The sequence below is a fragment of the Strigops habroptila genome, chromosome 8 (assembly GCF_004027225.2).
Source record: "Strigops habroptila isolate Jane chromosome 8, bStrHab1.2.pri, whole genome shotgun sequence".
Taxonomy (NCBI): domain Eukaryota; kingdom Metazoa; phylum Chordata; class Aves; order Psittaciformes; family Psittacidae; genus Strigops; species Strigops habroptila.
The window spans coordinates 29,892,356-29,911,339 of NC_044284.2; the positions used below are offsets into that span (position 1 = coordinate 29,892,356).

An 18,984-nucleotide genomic window follows, 5' to 3' on the forward strand; every position below is an offset into this window, starting at 1 on the left:
CACATGTAAAGAACTTCATTTTGCGGGAACACCAGTGGTGTGGTCCAAGCATAGCCTCTACTCTCAGTCAGAACAGCTGAAATGACTAACTTGTCTGCCTTTTGGAAAACTCACTTGGAGGCTGAGACCAAGTAGCCACACCATACTAAGGAAATGGCAAATTTCTGAAGCATGTGAATTAGATTGATAGCTTTCCCTTAAAATGTTTTGTAACTCATCCATAGGTCAAAGGCAATAGAATGAGATATAATGATTATTCTAATTTATAAATAGTTTGGGTAACAAAATGCAGGACTTGGCTTACGTCACATTTTGGATAATGAACAATTTTTAAAGTTCAGCTCTGTTTTGGAGAAGGACTGGCTGTGAAAAAGGGAATTTTAGTTGTTCCTGCTTACTACTTCTAAGGAATTTCTGTATCCTAGGCAGCTGGTTTAAAGGTAGACAAACCGCTTGGTAATTGCATCTGACTTGTACTCATAACAGTGTTAACATCTCAAGCTGTGTTTGATCTCACTGGTACTTGTACAATACCACTGACTTTGCGGTAGTCACATAGATACAACTAGTGCCACAGCTGGATTTTGTCATGCCAATGCCACTAATCACAGGCATTGACTTCGTAAGCCTAGAAGCAGAGGCAGGATAGTATAAAAATGAAAACATGTTCTGGCCTGCAAAGTGAGCAAGTTTGGCATAAGTGTGAAAATACAGAAGAAAGACCTGCGCAAAAGGTAGTCAGAGGTCTCAGAGAAGGCTGGCATTTTACTGCAATAGCATCATCATGACATGCCAAAGGCAAGCCAGGCAAGTAAGCCATAAAAACCCAAACCATCCAAAGCTCTGGGTAATTTTGGCCATTCGTGCTTCAGAGATCACATCTTTGTGGAGTGGTTATTAACATGAATCCAGCAGTTGTCAGTTCTCAGCTGAAATGGAGGGTAGATGCTGTCAGGGATTTGTCAGTGTCTTTGGTAGTGTCTGTACTTCTCTCTGCATTCCTAAGGTGGCCCTCACGTATCTATACCATATGCCAGCTGAATTCATGAGCTGTAACCCCCGTCTGCAAGATGAGAACGCTTAAGCGTTACATCTTCCTTGCTTCAGAAGAAAGAATCCATTTCATTAGAGATAATGTGGGAGAAAATTCAACCCTTTAATTTCAATTTGAAGAAAAAAAATTGAAATCAATCATTTGCTGTGCAAATCTAATTTGAAAGGAATGTACAGATCTCCCTGTTGCCTTCAAAGCTTGCCTGCTCCCTCTGCCAACCCCTCAAAGCATCCCACACAGAATAGCTTTCTAACATCAAGGCTGTGTGTTACAGGACTTATTTCCTCTATCTGCACAAATAATCCTGCTGTAGGTCATTCCCCCAAAATCCTGAGTAGGGTATACTGTGGCTATTCATTCCCCTAGTATCAGGATCACTTGTAATCTAATAACCTTCCTCTCTGGACAGACTTAGAAATGTCCATGCTATCCACCTTAATGATAGCACAGCTATTCAGTTCTGCATCTCTAGTGTATTAGTTTTTAGTCTAGATTTCTACCCTTCATCTGGCTTTATTTACCTGCACATATATGGATAATTAATCCTCACAGCCTTAAGGGGCTGATGTCATTTAGAACAGCTTATTTCTTTCCAGCTGTTTCACTTAGTTTACAGTAGACAGGGATACAAAGTATTACAATTCCAAAATTTAAACCAAAGATACCTGCCTTCCTAAGCACAATACCTGTCACTGTTCTCAGGGCTGCTGGGATACACCAGGGGCTGCAGGCAAAAGACTTTGGCTTACTTACATCCTTTTGAGCAGCTGGCTTTCCCAACATCCTGACTTTCCTTGCATAGTAAGACCCAAGGATACTGAACAACCCAGCATAAATAAGGGCAACATTTGCATTGTCCCAAAAATAGAAAGTTTCTGTATGGTATCCATATAATCCACAGGCACTAAAGGGTACAGCTGTGACTGGCAGAAGGACTGCCTGCTTATCTGAGAAATAACTTACATAACCTGCTCTGTTTCTTACTTTTTCTAATGTTTTATTCTTGTCTTTGGGCCTGCTGATTCAGTTCTTTACAACAGAAAAGCTGCTGCTGTCTCCTTGCAGCATGACTCCACGAGATCACATGAGAAAAATGTCTATCCTGGGGGAACAAGGAACACTAGAAGAGAAGCACTTATACCGGTTAGCAAGTGGCATGGCAGCAGGAGGTAAGCAGGAAGAAACCTAGTTGCACATTGGTTTATAGGATTGCTAATATCTGTACACTGCATAAGAAACAGCCAGCAACAGGTTTAGTGCCTTTAAAAGGTATATTAGGAGTAACTGGAGAAACATTTCTCTTAAAGGTAATTAAAAGTTAGCATGGGGGATTCTTGGCATTCAGAATTTGATCAAGTGATGCTAAGCATCTGGAAGAGGAGCCAAGGTCACACAGGAACTCAAAAGCCATAGCTGGATGTTATGATGCTCTTGCTCACTACTGCAGGCTCTTTTTTCTAGAGCTGCTGCCTCATGACAAGGCAGGTTCCAGATAACAAATTTTTTCTAAAAATAAAACTATTAGAAACGAAAACTCTCTAGCAGAGAAATTAACATTCATGGCTATTCTCTTCTGTAGCATAGAGTTAATGGATTATTGTTAATTGTAAATTGACCTTTTGTACACTTGGCTGCACACATCCTGTTATTTTTACTGCTGTTTGATTGTATAAATCTACATTAGTTAAAGTGGTTACAGTGGCAGTGGAAACATCTTTTTTTAGTTATTGCTATTAAAAAAAAAAAAAAAGTGTGATTTGCTAACTCATATGCTTGAGGAAACACCCGTATTTTTTCAACTACAGTTATACTGCAGACAGAATTACTTTCTAATTCACTACATTGACAACAGAACTGCATGTGCTTTGTGTCAGAACTGCGGCAGCGACAAGAGATGCTCATGCGCAACCAGCTGATGGCAGTAAACCCTCAGCTGATGGGTGCAGGCCAGCCGAGAATGCAGGCGATTCCCTCCCAGTTTGAGCCTCGGCTCGTTGACAGGTACTTTGCAACATTTCCCTGCTGTAATACGGCAGTTAAAGAATTACTGTGCATGTGCTGCACTCGAGTATATAAACATGTTAGATTATTCTTAACTAAACAATGTCTATTGCGTATCTGAATGTATTTTTTCCCCCCCTCTCAGAGATCTGTTACCTTCAGCTGAAATGATGGCATCAGCTGACCCAAGACAAATCCATATAGCATCCCACCTCGGGCCCACGGTCCCACAGCACGCAAACATGCCAAACATACTGTCCAACCGGGTTTACCCGCCCCCAGGTAACGAAGCATTGTCTGCACCCTGAAAAGCGATAGCCTGTAAATGAGAAAGCAAACTCCACCTACTAGTTTTTCAGAGGTTTGTTGGTAGTGTCAATAACAGTTTGTTTTCTTTGGGAAAAACAGTCTCACTGAGAAGAGGCAGTCTGCCTACCAGAGATTCTAAACTGTGCCAGTTTAACTCTAAACACATCCGTTTTAACTTTAGTTAAACACAGTGTTTTCAAAATTGTTTGCACATTTTTGTTCTTTTCTTTTTGTATTTTCCAAGCATCCTCACACCCAAACAGAAGGCTGGAGCTAAACACATGAGTACAATCAACACTTTTTGCTACATTTAACTCTTGCTCATGTATGAGCACTGGCTGCTTTAAGACTACCTTACTGAAGATCATACTCTTTAATCATAATATAACATGGCATTTTACTCATGTAGGGCAACTACAAGTCCTCCTAATAAAGGCCCAAAATTACAGGGCACAGCTCTAAGGGGAAGGCTGATACCACAGCACGGCAACACAACTGTGGCACATACGTTGTGCAGAAATTCATGTATCACTTTATACAAAGAGGTCATATCTTAAGGCTCCTGCTTTGAGATGAGGGAATAAATTCTCAATGCCACATAGATCCATAAACAAGAATTTCTGGCTTCAGCTTTCCCCACCCCGCTAATGTGGATCTCAAATAGGAGGTTCCTTGAAGAGGAAGTGTAACGTAAAATTACATGGCACCTAGGCTGAAAATAGTTTTGAAGAGCAGGTTTGCTTTGCTTAACTGTTGCTTATTATTTTCTGAGCAGCTATATGTACTTCATAGACATAAGGCACCAAATAAAGCCACTCTGCTGTCCTCTTTCCTTCATGGATAATGGCAAGTATATGTAACTAGAGGTCTGATCCTGCAAACAGCTGATGCTGGACTTCATGTTTTTACTACATATTCCAAAGCAACGAACACAAACAGGACTTAGCCTGAAGACATATAAGCTTACTAGTGAAGCACACAGTTCAAGTCTCAGCATTGCTTTGCGGTTTGTTCATTTGCTTCAAGAAAAAAGTGAATTTTAAAGATTTTTTCTTTTCCCCTCTCTGTCCCTTTAAGGATATAGCTTTCTGCATCCAGAATCCATGGAAGCTGTGGCCAGAAGACAGGAATTGGTTCAAAAGCAAAATATTGCCAGGTAATCAATAGTAAACTTTGTTCTGAGGTACATGCCAGTATTAGGACAGCAAAGGCAGCTGGAAATTGTTATTTCACAGACTTTTTGTGGGCTTTTATTTACAGTGATTGAGATACTTTTTCCAAGTCACCCAGGGAAGCAGAGGGCCCTTGATTACCTCTTAATGTATGAAGCTACTTAACTTTCTGCTTGCCCCTATTCTGCTTTTAGCCTTGAAATGATACAAGAAACAAACCCCCCAGCTTGATTAAAGACACAAAGAAGCTACAAACTTCAGCCCTGGTCCTTGAACTCTGGATCCAAACAACCTGAAGTTACAAAAAGTCAGAAAAAATTCAAACATTACAGCTGTGTGTGACAGCACACAACATTTTAAGCCTTTGCAGCTGGACCCTTGGCATGATTAGCTATGTCTCCACCCTACCAGGGTGGACAGCTTTCCTAGTTTAACCAGTCTGAATGTTGGGGTGACTATAGAGTCCAGTTATTTGTACCAGTTTCAGGGTAATCAGTAACTGGTTAAGTAACCAGCATTGCCCCCCTCACAGCCACACCATTTCCATAGCCAAACTCTAACCTCAACCATTCCTGCACTAGGCTTCAGCACAGAACTGAGTGGCAGTGCCCCAACACGCTAAGAGCAAAGAACAGATAAATTCTCAGCAGGCAGCTCCAGAGAATTATGACAGAAGTGTTTTGAGATATTCAGTGAGCAAAGCTCAATTACTTTCAAGCACAAGATCTGCATTAACAATGCATTTCGTACAGCTCTTGTCATATGACAAAACTCCTCAGAAACACAAGTAGAACAGCTAGCAGCAAGCATGGCCATCACATACACTGTCAGCCACATCAGAGCTAGTCCTACCTGTTCAGGCTCTTCTTGCAGTCCACCAAATCCAGGAAAGCCCCAACAGAAAAAAGCCCAGACTAAATCCACAAAATAACCTCTAATATCAGCCTTTTGCTGTCCTGGCAACTGCCATTAGGTTCATGCTGCTTCCTGCAGCACACATCACCTTTAGAGCTGCACTTGCTCCTTTCACCCTTCCTAGAAACCAGGTGTTGGCAATCAATCTGCTGTGCTTGCTGCAGCTGTGCTGCTGAGCACCTGGGCCCAAATCCTTGTTCTCCAAGGGACTCTGCCTCATACCAATACTCAGTGATCCCCCATCTGCTGGTCCTAGGAGCAGACTATCTTATCTGGAGGAGTAGTCAAGAATGTAAGCTTTTTGCTGTTTATCTCCACCTCAAGAGCTGCGTGTGAGTGACAACAATTGAGCAAGATGTACAAGGACATGGTACATAGACAAAACACTTCCATTGCATCTCTGAAAGTAGAAAAATAATAACATGGAGGTTGTTGCAAAGATGAAAAGAGGGCAGAGAAAAAGCCCCAAGTGTTATGCAGTGATCAACTAACTCCTTTTTGTCACAATAGTCTGAATAGATACCTTTTGACCAAACTATTTTCCTGACAATTTTACATTAATGAGAAGTCTCCTAAAAGTCAGACTCTCTCTGACCTATTACCCTCATTGCAGTTAAGAGCTACAGCAGGAGCTACAGCTTTCTGTCTGCTCACTAGGCTGGCTCCAGAGAAAAACGATGCCTGCAAACGTTGGTACAACGGAGGCACATACCACTCCTTGTATTCTCTGTGTCCCACTGGTAAGCCCTCCTAATCACAATACCAGGGGCAGGAAGCTGCCACAGGCCGTGGAGCACTGGCTTTATCCACCAGAAGGGAAAGCAGTTGACCACTTACCACCAGGACCTCACCCTTTCACACTCCACAGCCATGCTCAGATGCCAGGCACTGTGGAGAGTTACTCAAGAGACTTACATTAGCTTACTCTGAATGCATGCACAGGTTCCACAGATAATGTCATTCTAGTTCTTTATCACTTACAGTACCACTGCTGTTTTGCAGTTTTCGGTACAATTTTGATTGGTAATGTAAACAACTTTTTTTCTTCAGTCTTATGATCCTGGAAACAATTTTCCAAATCCCAAGTGAGCACAATCACTGTAATAATGCCTGGATTGCCAATATACAAATTACACTTTTTTTTTATTTTGTCTGAAATATTACCTACAGGCATCACATGGAAGGTACATTTTCTCTTCCTTTTAGTTTACTGTATGTATCTGGCAGCACAATAAATATAGCCAGGTTTGCCATTCATCTGCAGTTTGTGCTTTCTCACACCTAGCAATATAGGGGAGAGAGAGAAGACAAGTAGCACTCTTGCCTATTTAATTATCTGAGTTTTAATCTGCTGCTGAAAACAGAGGTGATGAAGGAACTGAGCTGCCCTAACTGCTTGTGCTCTGTGTGTCTCTTAGAATGGAAATGGAGATGAGTGCTATTTTTCAGCAAAAAGAAATGGAGAAAGCTCATCGGAAAGGACTACTGGGCCTGGAAGCACCTTTCCTTTATCACGGGATGCCAGCTAGTCCCATTGCTTTCCGTGGCAGGCACAAACTGCCTGAAGGCCATCTCCCCAATGACTTATATGTTCATCGTACCACCCTTGATGAAATTCATGGCAACACTATGCTCATGGCAACCAGCCCATACCCTCCAGCCACCACTTTGCAAAGGGAGAGGGGACGTCGACCAGGGAGAAGAGCTGGAAATCACAAAACTGCAGACTGCAGTGCCAATGGCACAAAGAACCAAGCTGATGACAAAACTACAGACCCTGTTGCAGCTGCAGTGGATGAGGATAAAGAAGACAAGAAAGAAGCAGAGGTGGAAATACCAAACAAACATGAACAAAGCAAAAACCAGACTGAGCCACCTGCAGTTGCCAAAAACTGTAAAGAGTTCGAACAAAGCTTGAGAAAAAACTCTGCTACTCATGAAATGTCTACTGAAACCAACAGCTGCAGCAATACAAATGAGAAAGAATCTAATAGCTCCTGTGCTGCTTTTGATGACAAGTTCACGTACCCTTCTGCAATCCCATTCTCAGCATTACCATATGGATTTCCAGTACCAAGCAACGCATTGCTACCCTCAGGTTTGTTAAGTCTGCAGGTTACAGTAGGGTGGCATGTTGATATCATTTAATTTTATTGATTTGCTCTCATTTCCTCCCTCTGTTCTAAGCAAAGTTTTTGTATGATAGAGTCATGGCAACTAAATGTAGAATTCATATGCAGCAAGTAGTAATAACCTGGTAAATCCAAGTCAGCAAAGGTGGTTTACCCATCCTGCAGACTTTGCTGTTTGCTGGCACAACGGAGGTTCCGCATTCTAGGTAGCAGTGCTTTTCTTTCCAAGACAATGCAATTGCACAGCAAAAGTCACAAAGCAGCCCCCTAACTGTTTCAGTGCTCTGTGCCACACACTATATGGCTGCAGAATGTCATCCTGCATTTATCTCAGTCTCTGAGGACAACGCACTTGCCACCCCTAAGCTGTCAAGTTAGCTGCACTTCAAGGTTGTCCGCAATTCTGTTCAGCGTGTTACATTTTCTTCTCCATCTGGTGATCGGGGAGAAATGTGGCAGCACACAATATATTAATCACAATCCCTGTGTTTGTCAAACAGGACAAGGAATCCCTTAGAAGTTACACTCATTTAGGAACAAACTTAACCCTGAGGCTTGACCTCCTCAAGAACGGAGCATAAGACAGAGGCCTCTCCAGCCACTATGCAAGAATCATTGTTTCTAAAGCTTTGCAGCTCTTGTTAAATATGCCAGTGCCTTGCAAAACTTTGCATTACCTAAAATGAGAACAGGCTGAGCTGTTTGTCCAGAGTGATCTACCAAAGACATACTGTATCACTGAAAAACACAGAATCATAGAATCACTTAGGAAAAGACCTTTAAGATCGTTGAGTTCAACCATAAACCTAATACTGCCAAGTCCACCACTAAACTGTAAACTAAACTGTATCTGTCACTACACGCCGCAGTTAATGCATCGGATTCTGGAGAAGTGTAAAAATTCTCATGTTAACAATTGTTTCCTATTGATTTGCCAGCAAAGTTCCAGAAACATAACATTTTTGTTCCCTCCACAAAGGAGCACATGGCCTGATCCTGAATGGAGAAGACATTTCTTCCACTGAAGACATTCGCAAGTGGACTGTTGATGATGTTTACAACTTCATCATTAGCCTCCCAGGCTGTTCAGATTATGCCCAGGTGATTATAAACACTCTTCACATTTTCAGGTCTTTAGGAGAGTCCAGATTTAAAGCTCATCAAACAAATGTAGATGCTAGAGGTTAACTGGTTGTCACAAACTTACAAACGTAATAGTTTTCATTGTGCTTCAGCATATGAAGTTACTTCTTACAGGGGAAGCCAGTCCGTGGTTTGAGGTTACACGCACTTGGGACTCACTGGTCATGACACATACCAGGAGGACCAGCAGCAAAACAGTAGTATAAGAAAAGTATCTTAATTTTTTCACACCACATGCCCTGCACAATTTTTATGCAGATTAGGGCAATTTCGCATTCTTGGATATTGGTATAACCCACCCACCACCCCTGAGTTCTTACAGGCATCATTCCATTTGAAAAATGAAATATTATTAGAAATGCAAGCACAGAGGTTGAAATCTTGCATATTCCCAGTAAAGCCTTAATAAGATCAACACTGTCCTTTCACCAGTAGCAGGCTGCTTGCACAAAAACCCACAAAAAAACAACAAACAAAAAGAACTAAGTAACATTGAAACATTACAAAGTTCCCACTTGCCAAGAACAAGTAGATAAGCTACAGGCAAACCTGCTGATATCCACATGCCTGAACAAGAGACCTCATGCTGCAGCTAGGAGATAAATACAAAGACAAAACAGTAAAATTATTATTTCCTCCTTTTATTGCCTGTGCCTCAGGAATAAGCATAAAAACTAACCAGTGAAGTCTGTTTTAGCACACTATGATGTGTTTTATCATTTCATAAGATATTTAAAGACCATGCTATTGATGGAGAAACCCTCCCACTGCTAACAGAGGAACATCTCCTGGATACAATGGGATTAAAACTTGGACCAGCATTAAAAATCCGCTCTCAGGTATGATCATTAAATGTGTGCCAGGATGGCAAGTCACAGAGATATGGTAGAGTCAGGAGCCAACAGGAGGAAATTCCTCCAAACTAACCACATTTTTTCTCACTGATAAGGTAACCACCATATTAGGAGAAGCAAAATCACTCCAGCATAGTTTGCTTTTGCTTCTCTGTGTGTTACAACAGCATGCAGGATTAGGGGAGGTTCGGACTGCCAGCTTGAGAGACTGGAAGTAGAGTCAGAATACACCACCACTGGAGACTAGGCTGAGGTTGGAAATGGAAAAGATGGTTTTTATGGACTAATTCAGTTTCACTCCATTTTCCCCTTCCCAGCAGGTAAGAAGTGCTCTGACGCATATATGCTTTTGTTCCAACCTGACTTTTAAAATATACCAAGTAGAGGTTTCTACAGCCCTTCTGGGAATATAATCATACATGTTTCAGGGACAGGCTGTCCCTCTGCATTTAAAGGTTTTGGCTTTTAATTTCATCCAGTATACCATCAACTCTCTGTGTGTTTCTATTGTTGCCCGGTTCTTTTCCTTAACTCCTTGCTCCTTCTCACTCTTCTCACTAAAACCACCTTCCCCACTACTGGCTGGCAGTTTCCCTCCCCTCTGCCCCATGGGTGCTACAGCACAGAGGGAGCAACAGAAGTTTGCTGCCGGGCCCAGCACACTGGGCCATTTCCAAGCTGAGTATTGCCGAGATTATCCTTCCACAAGAACCTAGGCCTAGAAAAACACAAAAGAGGGAAAATGGAAGAGATTTTTTTTCTTTTTTTCACTTTTGCTAATGACTAATAACCATTTGAGACGGGTTATCTCCTGCATGTCCCTAGCATTGCTACATAAGTCAGCCTTATGTTTAATGGTTTTAACACTGTCTCAAGAAGCGATTACTGCAATTGGGCTTTTATCTCTAAAGGTCTCTCAACGTCTGGGCAATGTGTTCTACATGATGAATCTTCCTCTGCCCGTGCCGTTGCCACCTGCTCCAGGCAAACCCTCAGATCAGCCTCCTGACATAACCTCCCCTCTTCACTGTAACAGCACTGGAGATGCGCTGGACAGTCCGGGCTCTCAGGACCCAGAAACTTCACAAGCAGTGGAACAGATCGTTTCAGAAAGCAGGGAAAATACATGCAACACAGCTGGATCTCAGGCTGACTTCCAGATGATCACTTTCCAGAAAAGTTGAGCTAAGTCCAGGACATAACGTATTTTTAATAGCACAGGAACCTCTAGTTACAAAGCATTTGAGAAGATAGCTACAGTGTGAAATCTGTGTGACTGAGGCTGAATGAAGCAAGCTGCAAATGCAGCATGAGGAAGTGTGGTATCTGAAAGGCATTACCAAAATGCAACTACATGTTGGTGCAACTACTTTCAAGTGCAACACACTGAGAAGAAACCAGTACAGTTAACAGGTACACTTAGTTTTTAATTGAAGTCCAGTGTCATCACTGGAATCTGTCACAGATTCAGAGTGCACTGGCTGTCTTACAGTGTGTTCCTGCAGGCTGCTAAGAAACTACAAGGAAAAGTTACAGCTTCCACATATAGCTTGCTGCTGCTCCTGTTCAACAAAATTTATACAGGAAATTTATATGGAATTCATTGAGAGAGTATGGAATTACCTGCAAAATACAGAGAAATAGACCCTAGACTCAGCAATTTGAGTTAATTCCATTGCTATTCTAGACCTAAGCCTTTCTAAGTGCCTGGGAAGGGTATAGACAAGAAACATGGATTAAACCCTGGACAAGAAAATACCATGTGTAACAGAAATTTTAACTATTCTGAGGCATTCTTATCACCGAGGTTTGAACTTTCTGTGAGTGACCGTACCGCTGAGATGAGTTTAGGAGGAAGCATCAGCAGACTCCACCATGAAGACCAGTCACTGGGACAGTAACGTTCCTTCAGGCAGCAGGCTCAAAGCCATCCAGTTCCTGCCAAGCACTGCCACAGCTCACCCTTCCCCTCAGCTCACGTCAGCAAGTCGTGGAAAACTCTTCACTTGGTGGAACACTCAAGTGTTCTTCATTTTGGAAGAGGCCATCAATTTTAGCCTGAAAGCTCCCTTTTCTCTGCAAAAATATGGTTTCTCCTCACTTCTGCTACTGATGATTCATTACCTCATAGCAAACAAGAACTCAAAATACAGTTTTTAGCTAGGGATAAATCCCCAGCATTTTATTGTGATTCTTGTGTGAATTATCTTGGTTCCCTCTTTAGGGGCTTGGTCATACAGTGGTCTTCCACTTAGGCTTTGGAAGTCATTATACTTCCACTCTTCTCTTTGCAAGAACACTTCTTTACTCCAAAGGATACACAAATATTTTTGATAAAATTAAGTTCTGTAAATTGAGGGTTGATAGACTGTGGTTCTGCTGTATATTGCTACTTTAGATTCTCTCCCCTTACTTTAGTTTGTGTGGCCTCAAGCACTTAAAAACCAAGAGGTACTCTGCTGTTTAGATGGGGAGTGTCTAAGTATACAAGGAGGGAGAGTACTCTCATATTTTAGACTGAGCACCTGTTCTTTTACTTTAGCCTGAGACAAATGATTTTATGTCTTTGGTATATTTGTGCACTAGATAATATATGATTAGATCCTTGCAACAGCAACTTAAGATGCTCATCTTACTATACTGTCCAAACCTCGCAGCCTTCAGAAGAAGGGCCAATATCTATAGCACTCCTTTTCTGAACTAGCAAAGTCTGTCTGTAGTAAGAGTAGAGCCTGATTCTGCTTCCACTGAAAACTGCCACTGCCACCAGTTATGACAGTTTTGGGCTCTGTGCATCTATCTCCACATACTGTAACTGGGGTGTACAGTTTCAGGGTTAATTGATGAAATCCAGTAAGGCCCAGTGCAAAAGTGTGGGATGCTGTACAGCAAAATACTCCAAAGTTGCAGATAGACACTGAAGTAATCCCTTCCTAAGTGAAGTGCTGACCTTTACATCTGTGATCTGGTGAAATATGGGAGTCTTTCCCAAGAGTTTGGATTATGTTTTATGCATCATCTGTGGGTATTTTTCATATAAGGAACTATTTAGTGAATACTCAATAGTCTTCAAAACCAGCAAAATTATAACCTGAAGCTGGGAGGTTTCAATATAAATCCATAGACTGTCTAAAAGAAGTACAACAGCAAGATTAATCCTGGACTGGCAATTAGTTTGCTATTCACTTTGTCTCAATTAAGTTCAGCAAGTATTAACCTCAGTTCTCTTCATTACCTTTTCTACATCTTTTCATGGCTTTAAAACTTAGTAAGGCAGCTTGGAGAGTTTTATGTTGAATTTGGTAATGTAAATATTTACGTTTCGGATTTTGGATGAAACACATTGTCAATGTAAAAACTCATATTCTGTTTGAAATGCTTTTACCTGTGATTTTAATACAGAACATCTGGGATTAATTGCACCAGAAAAAAAGTTTCTAAAGTAGATTTAACTATTGTGGGTTTTCTAAATGTAGATTGTCCACATACCATGAGGGGAAAAGAAGATATTTTTATATAGTAAAATTGTTTGTTAAAATGTAAAAAAAAAAAAAAGATAGGGACAGCTTTCTGTTTGGCTCTGAAACGATTTCTAACTCTTTTTCTTTTGTACAATTGACGATCACGTTGATAATGCCACTTACCTAATTAAACACAGTCAATGAACTGGTTTTCAAATGGCATCCTACCTCCTTACTGTATGAAATATTTGACTTAACCCACATGAGGACTTCACCCTAGAAGAGCATTTCTGACAGGTTTCCAGGTCAAATAGCCCACGAGATGTCGCTGCAAAGCTACAAGAGGTTACCTGCTACCCCTCCGAGGGGAAATGCAGCACACTTGATGTACAGGTGGTCTGTTAAGACCAAGGATGAAGAAACTGAACCTGTTTTATTAAAGTAACAGCAGAGGAGCTTGACTTGAAATTCCCTGAAGAATGTGACTACTTTTGAAAATGGCTCAGACATGAACAAAGCCAAAAGCAGAGAAAGCTGGGATGCAAACTTTGCATGCTGGTACTACTTCTACAATTAAAAAAAACCCAAACGAAACAACAGGTCCTTCGCACATGCTGGGCTCTTCTTCCCAAAATGGCAAACAGAATGAGTTCATAGCTTCCTGCACTGGTGGGGTGTGTGTGCTGGAGCAGCCAAAATGCAGTGAGGCCTGGACCACATACAGCCATAGAGTGAAAGAGGAAGGAAAGCGATCTACCTAAACGGACACAATCAATTCTATTTGGAATGACGGAAATGCCGCTGGTAATGAATGTTTCCTCTCCTACAAACACTTTACAGAGAGAAAAAAAAAAAGTTAAAAATTGAAACCAGACATCGAATCAGTAGACAGACCTGTATTTTCAGATTTTAATGTGTTTTCAGGAATTATGTTTATATGTAAACATGGAGGCCTTACTGATTCTCAGCAGCTACATGTTCTTTTTTGACTTTTAATGCTTACTCCAGCTGCAAAGGGGTGTAGCCAGCAAGCACAAGTACGTAAGAGAGCTGGCAGAACTGTACTGCTTGATGACTTTCTTGTGCCTGTGACAACACTGCATTCATTTTTTATACAATGCCACTAAAATCACAACAGGATGCAGATGATATATTTTAATACATGTGGCACCATTAGAAATGTTTCACTTGGTATCTATTGCTGTATTAGTCTGTCATAGTGATGCAGTTAATGAAGAAGAGAATGTTTTTATGAGATGCTGTAGGAGTACCTGATTTTGTTTGTATCAACATTAAATGTGTAGGCTCCTAGGAACAGGGACTTCGATTTCTTTTTTTTTAGTAGGGCCAAGGTTAAAGACAACATAAATAAAAAGATACAGCAAACATAACAAAATGGTTCTGTACTACAATTCACAAAATTAGGAAAGCCCTGAAAAGAAAGAAACGTCTTGAACTTCCACAACCACAACCTGTGTTTCTGACCTTGTGATTGCTGCATACGACGATGATGTGGAGTACTTATTCATACAGACCTGAACAGATAATTCTCTGCTCAATTCCTCAGGTGAAAAACCTCTTAAAAACCGCTATAAATAGACAACAGTTAGGCAGAATTCCCACCTGGTCCAAGTCAGGCAGCCATTCTAATCAAGCACACAAAACCAAGAACCAGCAGCTAGGTCCACAAGGCAATGGTATTCAAAACTGACTCATATCCGTGCCACCAGCTGCTTTACAAAACTTAGCATTCTAAGACCTTATACAATTGCGAATCCTCCACAAAATAGTTTTCAGAATGTTAATTTATCCTTTGAGTATGAAACAGAAAAAACAGTCACCTCCCTCCACTTTTAAAAATCACCTCTGTTTTTTAAACTAAGGAGAAACTTCTCAAATTTTAGACTCTCCAAACACCATAAATCAATGTTGATTGGTTGTGTAGAGTTCTGAGTCACCTCCAACCCTGGAAATTTTACAGTAAAGCACCTAAAACTAGATACGGCTCTTGTTTTGGTATCTTGCTCTGGTAAAGGCATAATCAACGTCCTATCTAAGCCCTTTATCATTCACTGGAAAATAAGAAGGCAGCTTTATGAGGCTAGGTGTTCATCAGGGTTCTGCTACCTGTGGTGCCTGGTTTTGATTGAGCCCTTCGCAGTAAACAGCTATAGCTCTACTGCTTTATAGCTAGCTATATGGCAATGATTCTATAGTAAGAGAAAACCTCACCTCTCCTTTTTTGTTTGGTTAGAGCTTGGTTTTGTTTTGTTTTACTTTTTTGGGGGGAGGTTACTTTCTGCCTTTGTAGGTGCAAAGCTCTTTTCTTGCTTCGGGAAGGCTTTGTTCCTACTATCACCTATACTGAGGCCACAAGAATTATTCTGTTGACTTGGCCTTTACACAGCCCTTTCCTTACTCCCACTGCCAAGTTTACCTAAGTCTGTATTCTTCCAGACAGACAATAGTTCTGCTACTATCCATGTGTTCTTCTTGAACCAACAATTTCCATGTTGGTGAGGATGCAAAGCCTTTTACTTAGACCATAGAAAAGAGAAACCTATTGTCTGTGTTGCATAGAGAACAATACAGTATTTTTTCCTATAGTACAGCAAAGACATGAATAGATGTTTTGCTTTATCAAAATTTAAAAACATACAAATGTAGCATCTGCATATGTGAATTATTGCAATAAAAATCAACCAACCCAAACAGCAAACAGAAGCAGCACTGCTGAGAAAGCACCAAGCCAGCCTAGTTTTCTCATTACCTTTCTGTTACAGGGTTCGAATAGCTCTGTTAGAGGAGTGCTGCTCAGTCTGAGATTCATGGGACTCCAGCAGTTTGTAAACTTGCATTGAAAGACGGTCTGTAAAGCAACCACTGGCTTCTGGTTGAATCTGTTAATTGGAGAGATGTAAACTCAAGGATCACATTTTTATATAACAAATATTTTTAACTCAAACACTTGTAGTCATAACAACAAATTTATGATTTTATAAAAAAGTAACAATTTGTTTTTCGTACTGCTCTATCCTTAAATATCACCATTCTTCTCTTCCCCTCCTGCCACTGCCAAAAAATACTGAGATACAAGCAAGCAAGCCAGGCTTTTTAGACATTTTTTTTTTTTTTTTTTTTACCCAAAACCTCAGCTGGCTCTTCCAAAAAATGTACAGATGTGTTTCCTATTTAACATTCTTATGTGCCCAGGTACATCCCCACTGACTCCAGCATGGTCCACTAGACCAGCAGGCTGACAGTGGTCTTTAAGATCACATCAGGAGAGGCACGTCCTTATTAGGGTTCATCAGTTATTGATAAAATGAAAATATATTCTTGCAATGAACAAAGCTGACATTTGAAATAGATGCAATTAACTACAGAAGGACCAGAATCAGGAGAAATTTATTCTTAGTTCAACTATGGGTTTTCTAAGTTATATGTATCAAATAATTCTGACTTGTATAGAAATGAAAAGAACTTTCAAGAGTGGAAGTACTTAAGAAGCTTCTTTGCAGAAGATAATTCTGGAGACTTGTCTAATGAACCTTTGTCACTCTGCTAAATTAAAAGCTAAGTGGCTAACTAAATATTTATAAGCTTCTGAGGTGGAAGTGACTCAGGATATGTCTGCACTGGAGTGTGCTTCTGAGTTATGACTAATGTATTTGTGGGTGGATTTTAGCTGAACCTGCCTTGAAAGCCTGTGATGCTGTATGGCACAAGGCCCATATTCCTTATATTTTGAACTTATATTCAGTGCTGAAGCTGACCGGATGAAAAGGGTGGTCACTCCAGAGCCTGCTACCATCTGTAGATGATCTAGGAAATGGCTCCTAATGTATTGCTGGGGAATTTGTCTGACTTCCTTGGATTCCTCTATGGAAGCGCTTTTCTTTCTGCCTGCCTGCCTTCCCTCCTGCCTGTCAACAGGTAATTTTGACTTGTGTTCTCCCCTCACTTCCCCCAAAGTCAGAAGGATTAACCATGAAGCCAGTGGTTAAGCTTCTTGCAGATGAAAGGTTTGTTCAGCAGAACAGACTTGCTCAGACTTCCGGTGTCACTTCTATTCCTGTATTGCAGAAGGCAGTGTGACTCTAGAGACAGTTTGTGACATGCTTGTCAGTAATTCAATTGCAAATGTGTATATAGCCTTGCACTTCTGGTGCATATTAACACTCTCTTACGGATCCAGGATGACTGGCACTGAGCCCAAAACAATGAGATTACCAGTAGAACAATAATTTGTCAGGAATAAGTGAATATAAGGCTACAAGAAAATATGTACCAGAAAGAGTAGAACACCACCCAACTCAGTGTCCTGCCTCAGAAGACAAGAGAGGATACCTAAAGCAGCCATTTCAGACTACTTCCAGGGACCTATCTCACAGACAACCAGAGATGATTTTATATTTAACAGCTCATGATGCATTTTTGTTCCATGAATGTATCCAGCTGGTTTTTGCACTAAATATCCAGCATCCATACTGCCATATTAGATCACACATTTGGGGTAAAGAGGAGAGGGAGGAGGGAAAAGAGGCTAATGAAATGCCGTTGGTTTGGCTTCAGTTGCAAAAGGAAACCACTCCACTTGCATGCAATATCCTTCACAACAGTAATGTAAGTGGTCATGATTCTGAAACCCTACTCTAATCAAAATTGCAGTTGGTATTTAAGGGGCTGACTTCCCTGCATGGTTCTGAAATGCTTCTTTTTGCAGCCAGTCCTACAGTTGACATAGACACTGACCTTTAATACAAGCCGTTTGAACCTTCACTTTCACTGGCTTTCTTGAGACTCAGCCACTTGCTTCTCTCTTGTTCTCCTGCTGTATCAATGACTGCAAACAAACCTGTCCCATGTAATATTCAGCCTTGATAGGCTCTGTGCTCCATAGTGGCAGGAAGTTCACCATCCATGCCTTGCACTGGAGGGCACATTCCCTGGCCCACTTTACATCCCTTGGTCCTTTCTTACAGATCTGCTGGAAATGATCAGTTTGCTCCCTGTGCTGCACACCGATCTGCTGCTGCATGCCCAGCTGTCCTGGGAAGAACTCATGCAAGTTAATGTTTCTCAAATTCAGATGAATTAAAAGTTCTGTGGAAAAAAAAGAAAAAGAAAAAGGAGATTAAGCAGAAATCCAAGGTGCTTTTCTGGCAACAAACAGTCTGATCTACTGCAGAGAAATAAATAATTAAGAAAAAAAAAGCAAAATTAAGAGCTAAGCATTAAAGGTGGGTTTATAAATCTGCAGTAGATGCTAAGACATAGAAGGCATATGCAAAGTAAGACCTTAAAAGAGCCTGAAAGTAGAGGTATGAGGGATGATGATCTGCAAAGAGACCCATCATGAGGCAGCTGCACTCTTCACAAGGAGGGCAGCGAGCAGATAAGAGCATGGTTCAGAACAGCCTCTCCCATAGAACAGGAGGCGTTTCACAGCTTCAGTTCAGCTTGTGCCTGCGCAGGGAGAGGAGAGGGCTCTGAGCTGCACCATGCTAAAACCCTCCTTGCAGGCATTGTGTATTATTAGCAAGCTGTAAGTTACAGATGGCTAAAACATCTTCCACAAGACAGCCTCGTTTCAGATGTGCTTTTATGTTACTGTAAGTTAAGTACATGAAGTCACTGTTAAAATGATTGCTAACTTAAAAATGTTTTTTTTTAATAAATGCAGCTTGCCTACTTTTTAAAAGGCATTGTTTTATTGTTACCATAAAAACTTTAATTCCCTATACCTGCAATTTTTTCTTTTGAATTACACTTTTGTAGTTCGTTCGCTCTGCAGCCTGTCAGCTTAATTTGTAACTTGCATAGATTTTCTGCCCAGCAACAGCAAGAGGAAAACATTCAAAAGGAAAAGATGTCGTACCAGAAAAAAAAAACCCACAAAAAATGGCACGGTGACTCGGGGCAAATATACTGCTGGAAACA

The 18,984-nt window shown here is 41.0% G+C and overlaps 2 protein-coding genes across 2 annotated transcripts in view; one reads left to right on the forward strand and one right to left on the reverse strand.

The window, feature by feature from the left end:
* The window catches only part of LRRC31 (leucine rich repeat containing 31), a 48,640-nt gene that overhangs the window by 28,450 nt on the left and 1,206 nt on the right, over positions 1-18,984 (reverse strand). Inside the window, exons 2-3 of the mRNA XM_030496462.1 lie at positions 17,797-18,147; positions 15,812-15,941 (exon numbers count right to left, since the gene is read on the reverse strand). The gene's annotated coding sequence lies outside the window, so the exon portion shown is untranslated. The remainder of the gene's footprint in view (positions 1-15,811; positions 15,942-17,796; positions 18,148-18,984) is intronic.
* On the forward strand, positions 2,121-10,853 carry SAMD7 (sterile alpha motif domain containing 7). The gene is made up of 8 exons (XM_030496463.1): positions 2,121-2,223; positions 2,929-3,055; positions 3,201-3,337; positions 4,442-4,520; positions 6,870-7,549; positions 8,563-8,684; positions 9,455-9,565; positions 10,492-10,853. Exons 1-8 carry the CDS (start codon positions 2,121-2,123, stop codon positions 10,762-10,764), a joined length of 1,632 nt encoding a protein of 543 aa, XP_030352323.1. The 3' UTR covers positions 10,765-10,853.